This window comes from Mobula birostris, chromosome 23, assembly GCF_030028105.1.
Source record: "Mobula birostris isolate sMobBir1 chromosome 23, sMobBir1.hap1, whole genome shotgun sequence".
Classification (NCBI taxonomy): Eukaryota; Metazoa; Chordata; class Chondrichthyes; order Myliobatiformes; family Myliobatidae; genus Mobula; species Mobula birostris.
This window is the reverse complement of record NC_092392.1, coordinates 51,384,012-51,390,011: the sequence shown is the minus strand read 5'-3', so window position 1 is coordinate 51,390,011 and position 6,000 is coordinate 51,384,012. Positions and strand designations below refer to the sequence as shown.

The following is a 6,000-nucleotide window of genomic DNA, read 5'->3' as shown; positions in this document are numbered from 1 at the left end:
TTTCTGTACCTCCTGACCGATGGTAGTAGCGAGAAGAGGGGTTAGTCTGGATGGTGGGGTCTTTTATGATGCATTCTGCTTTCTTGTTGAAGTGCTCCATGTAAATGTATTCAATGATAGGGAGGGTTTCCCTGTGATGGACTGGGCTTTGTCCACTACTTTCTGTAGCCTTTCCTGTTCATGGACATTGGAAGTTTTCATAACAGGCATGATGTTAGGATGCTCTCCACTGTGCATCTGTAGAAGTCTGTCAAAGCGTTTGGTGGACATGCTGAATCTACACAAACTTCTAAGAAATTGGAGGTGCTCTCACTCCTTCTTTGTAATGCCAATAAAAATGGGTTCCCAAAACAGATTTTCTGATACGTTATCACCAAGGAATTTAAAGCCACTGATCCTCTCCACCTCCATTCCTCTAATGAGGACTGGCTCATGGATGTCTGGTTTCTTTCTACTGGGATTGATAATCAGCTCTTTGGCTTTACTGATGTTGAGTGAGATGTTGTTGTGGCACCACTCAAACAGATTTTCAATCACCCTCCTATATGCCAATTCGTCACCATGTTTGATTCGGCCAATAAGAGTGAGAGAGTGAAAGTGAGAGAGACCCAGAGTGCGAGAGTGAGAGTGAGTGAGTGAGAGAGAGAGAGGGAGCGAGAGAGAGAGAGAGAGTGAGTACAAGAAATAAAAGATAACGCAACACATTAAAGCCAGTTTCAATATCATAACTATCGTGGTATAGCTTCATGTTGTGTGGCCTTGTGATTTTTTTGTTTGTATTATGCACAGGATTGTCGGCATCTGTTACCTGCCATATCTTCTATCATGGTCTAAGCAAAGAGAACCCTGACTGGTTCTTTGTAAGCATTACGTCAGAAGCAGGAGCACCAATTCAGTGGACTATTGCAGTACAATACTCAATTTCAGGTGCATTTGCTTACCAGGTTGCCTAGCTCAGTCTTTTGTTACTGTACTACAATAGAGAAGAGGTATTTCCCGAGTCAATTCAGTGTTCTTTTGAAACAATCTTAAAGAACACATTATTAATATATTTTTAAATTTTTATGAAAATGTCAATATTTATGAATAGTGAAAAATTAGTTTGATACCTTAACAAGGATTCCTCTTGGGCATTTCTCCCCTCTTGATATGCATCAACATTAAACACATTTTAAAATTACACCACCAAAATAGCATTACCATTTATTATAACATGATATAAAACAGGATGTGATATGGACAAGGCATATTAACACTTGTAATTAGCATCTTATAATTATAGACTCTGCTCATTGTACGCTATGTACACAATGAACATAATTACAATTTTTACAAACAATGGGGTACTGAATATTAAGCCCTCTACATATTGCTTTGCATTTGAGCTATATGGCATAGTGGAGCTGAAACAAACCCTCCACAAAGCTTGTATGAAAAAGTCACGAAAGATAAAGAACATAGAGAAATTAAAAAATAACCAGTGGAACAGTTTTCATTTTGCTGAGAGCAGTTTGGCAGAAACTGCATTCATTACAACATTAAGTATAAATAGTTACAGCAGATGGCATTACCAAATAATAGCATTATTTTGCACCAGTACAATGGCACTGCAATCAATGAAAATAGTAACAAAACAAATATGAATCCATTTCCTACTGTATATCTTAAACTTTAGCGATTTCTTAAAAGATATGGCAACAGTTACAAGTGAACTTAAAGTCAGGCATTAAATTAAACATACTACACAATTTAAAATGCAAACAAAATTCTAACGTGTAAACCAAATTAAGATCCTAATCACCATTTATGCTAATGTACCATAATCTCTATATATAGACAATTTAAAAAGAGTAAGTTACAAAACTACCGTGAACCAATACATGCTCCTGAAGTAAGCAAAATATCGGTATTATATCCAACAAAATGGTATTTCCTATAAGGAGTGTTTAATAGTGAGTCAAGTGTCACACTTGCTTGAACTCCTGTGCTCTGGTGCACTTGATTTCCATACACTGGTGCTGTCTTTTGAACGTAGTCCCACAGCACTTCTGACTGCAGTCAAAGTCCTTCAAAATTGTGTTGCATGGATTACAGTTTTCCTGTGTCAATGGCCTGAGCTGAATTATCAAAAAGAAAGTCACTTAAGTTATTCAGTGAAATATATTGTTCAATATACACCAAAACTCATCATAAAAGTACACAATTATCTTTTTAACGCAACTCAAAATGATCAGATTAATAAACCGGAATTGCCACAATTAATCCCAGCAATGTTGTCCAAATACTTTTTTCTTTAATATTCCTTTTTTAAAAAAATCCACTTTATTGATTTATTTTGTAACAACATAATCTAAAATTAAAAAGAAAATCATCCCTACAGTTATTAAATATATGACAACTAAAGTTTGATTTCATCATTTACATTGTCTCCTGTGCTGTTTCTTTTCACATCTGTGGTGCATCGGACGGCACTTTTGCCATTTCCATAACATTTGACAATTTTTTATTATGAGGGTGAGTTGCTAGCTCGATGCTCAACCCAGCATGGATGGAAGGTGTGCAAAGAGCTGGCTGGACTCAAATTTGGGACTACTCGCCTCGAAGTCGATGCTGATGTCACACCACCACCAACCGGCTACGTGGGTCTTGTACTTTATCAGAACATTCTCTCTTCCTATCAAGTGCCAAGGGTAAGGTTCAATTATTCCTAGATATGAATACATTTCAATCACTATCTAACCTCATCCATTCATATTTTCTTTAGTATTTTGACCTTGCCCTCCATGATTCTCCCATTTAAAATCCTCAGTTTCATGATGGAACTTTTAGTGTCATATTGGCATTCTGACACTGAACTTGCAATGGCATGTACTCTTGGGTTGTCATTCGAAATATGGGTAAAAACAAGATTATTGCTGTTTGCCAAACAGACCCCTGCTTGTCAGAGGCTAAATTTTATGTTAAAAATATCTCCTCGTAAACCACTATATTATCACACAACATCAATAATATTGTTTCCCTGACCATCAATGCTCACATCAATAGATCTTAATCCAATAGCCTTCAAAATCCCAACCCTATTTTTACTTAAATCTGAACATCTACAATCACACTATACCAGGAAATAAAATATTTCAATTTGCTCATTCCTCATTCTCATCTTGACCTTTTTCCTTTCCTTGTACAATCTTTTGTAACTCACAGACAGGGTACCTCCATACGTCTTGTCACCAACAGTTCACAGTGAAAAGACAAGTGCCTCTTTTTCATTAAGTACAAGCCCCTCCAAATTCCATCCTCAAAAGGAGTTAAAAAAAAGTTTGTAGCTCCTCTGCTTCTTCCTTGAATGGAGGTTATTCTTTCAAGAACCAATGGCAGGAGAAACTTCTCAACTAACCATTCTAGCTTTGAAATTTTCTGTCACTATTTTTTATGGTCAATGTAAATAAACCAGGCTAATTACTAGTGAGCTGAAGTGATGATTCTGGCTTTTACAACAATTGCAGTACCTGTTGGAGTAAAACTAAAGTCAGATAATCCTGATGCAACAGACCATTCTTAGACCTGGAGCAAACTTCAGGATGAAGTATAAAACTCAAATGACTGAATGAGAATTTTCACAAAGAATACAACAGGGTAACAATAACAGCGATTTCAATTAAAACAAGCTGAGAAAATCTTGAACAAAAATTGTTCAAGTGATGAAAATGAGTGCTGAGTTGGTAAAAGAAAAATAAATTAAGCTTACTTTTTTCTAAACCTCATACACACATAAAATGAGATCCTTCAGTGAGCTGTGGGTGTGATGGAGATGGAGATTTTGGGGATTGTGGTGGAGAAAGATTATTTTCTGAAAAGAACAGGGAATGTGAAAAATAAGCAAAAATGTTTAAAAAATGACATTTTTAACAAATGACTTATGGTTACAATAAAAAAAAACACAACAGTTCTCTAAGTCAATGCTCTTTCATTATATACAATGTAACATAAATGTCAAAAAATCCCCAATGATTATTATAGTGAACCAGCCACATTTAGTGACAAGGCTAGGAGATATCACATTTAACAATCACACACAATACCCATTTTAAAACATGAAGTAAAATTATGACTAAATAATTAAAATCTCTAAATTGTACAAAAACAGAAGCAATGTTCACAATGTAATAAAGCTGCAGCCAATAACAGAAAGATGGATAAACTGCAGTGTCAAAGCATAATTTGGTATTTACTTTGAATCACAATTAGGATTGGCCATATTAGCTACGTTACCTTTCCAGTAAGGAAGTGGCAAATGTGGATGAGAACAATACATGCTTACAGTGATGCTAGAAAGTTTACAAAACCTATAGAATTTTCTCTATTTCTGTATAAATATGATCTAAAATCTGATTAGATCTTGATGTAATATCTAAAACTAGATAAAAGAGAACCCAATTAAATGAATAACACAAAAATGGTCCAATATTACATGTATTTGTTGGAAAAAGTATGTGAACCTTTACTTTCAGTAACTGGTGTGACTGCCTTATACAGCAATAACTTCAACCAAACGTTTCTGGTAACTGTTGATCAGTCCTGCACATTGGCTTGGAGGAATTTTAGGCCATTTCTATTCACAGAAACTGCTTCAACTTTGGGAGGTTGATGGGCTCGCATGAACTGCTTGCTTCAGGTCCTTCCACAACATTTCTATAGGATTAAGGTCAGGACTTTGACTAGGCCATTTCAAGATACAAACTTTCTTCTTTTTAAACCATTCTGTTGTTGATTTACTTTTGTCTTTCAGATCACTGTCTTGTTGTATTATCCAATTTCTATTAAGCTTTAGGTGATGAACTGTTACCCTGACATTCTCCTGTAAAATGTCTTGATACAATTTTGAATTTATTCTTCTCTCAACGATTGCAAGCTGTCCAGGCCCTGAGGCAGAAAAGTGGCCAAAAAACCATGATGCTCCTTCCACCGTACTTCACAGTTGGGATGAGGTTTTGCAGTGCCCCTTTTCCTTCAAACAGAGTGGTGTGCATTTCCGCCAAAAAGTTCAACTTTCGTCTCATCTGTCCACAGAACATTGTCCCAGAAACGTTGTAGAACATCCAGGTGGTCTTTAGCAAACTTGAGACGTGCAGTAATGTTTTTTTTTTGGATAGAAGTGGTTTCCTCCATGGAGTCCTTCCATGAACACCATTCTTGTTCAGTGTTTTTCTTATACAGGCTATGAGAACAGAGTGTTTAGCAAGTTATAGAGATTTTTGCTGTTACCCTTGGGTGCTTTTTCACCTCTTGGTGTGATATTTGCAGGATGCCCACTCCTAGGTGGAGTAGCAACAGTACTGAGTTTCCTCCATTTGTAGACAATTACTCTTACTGTGCACTGATGAACACTCAGGTCTTTAGAAATGCTCTTGCAGTTTCAGGCATCCCTACAATTCTTCTTCTAAGGTCCTCTGAAAGTTGTTTTGATCAAGGCATGGTGCACATAAACAAATGATTTTTCTTGAGAGGAGCAGGGCAGGCTACCTCTACAACCCACAGCTCCAATCTCATCTCATTGATTGGAACACCCGACTCCAAATGGTTTTGTAGAAGGCATTACCCCAGAGGTTACATGTAATATTGGATCATTTTTCCTCAATAAAAAATGAAGTATAATACTTTTAATGTTATTTATTTAATTGAGTTCTCTTTATCTAGATTTATGCGTGAAGATCTGATCAGATTTTAGGTCATACCTATGCAGAAATAGTGAACATTCTACACGGTTCACAAACTTTCTAGCACCATTGTATGTACCAGGCAAAAGTGGAAAATAGTCCATATAGTATCACAAGGTGTTGCTCCACCCACCTTAACTAAGGACTCAAAGCAATTTTTGAATCAAATTATTAACTTTGAAATGTATGAAAATTACATAATTTTGCATATGCAAATTTTAAAATATATTTAGCATCTGATATCAAACCCTTCATTAATAAACACATAGCAAAACTGTACTAA

General features: G+C 36.0%; 1 protein-coding gene across 6 annotated transcripts in view; it reads right to left on the bottom strand.

Moving 5' to 3' along the window:
• Positions 1 to 1,191: 1,191 nt before the first annotated feature.
• plekha5 (pleckstrin homology domain containing, family A member 5) overlaps positions 1,192 to 6,000 on the bottom strand; it is a 298,352-nt gene continuing 293,543 nt past the window's right edge. For all 6 annotated transcript variants that reach the window (XM_072241807.1, XM_072241799.1, XM_072241801.1 and 3 more), the window contains 2 exons: positions 3,749 to 3,850; positions 1,192 to 2,117 (listed from right to left, as the gene is read on the bottom strand). In XM_072241807.1, the coding sequence (XP_072097908.1) occupies positions 3,762 to 3,850 (89 nt within the window). In that variant the 3' untranslated portion in view covers positions 1,192 to 2,117; positions 3,749 to 3,761. The remainder of the gene's footprint in view (positions 2,118 to 3,748; positions 3,851 to 6,000) is intronic.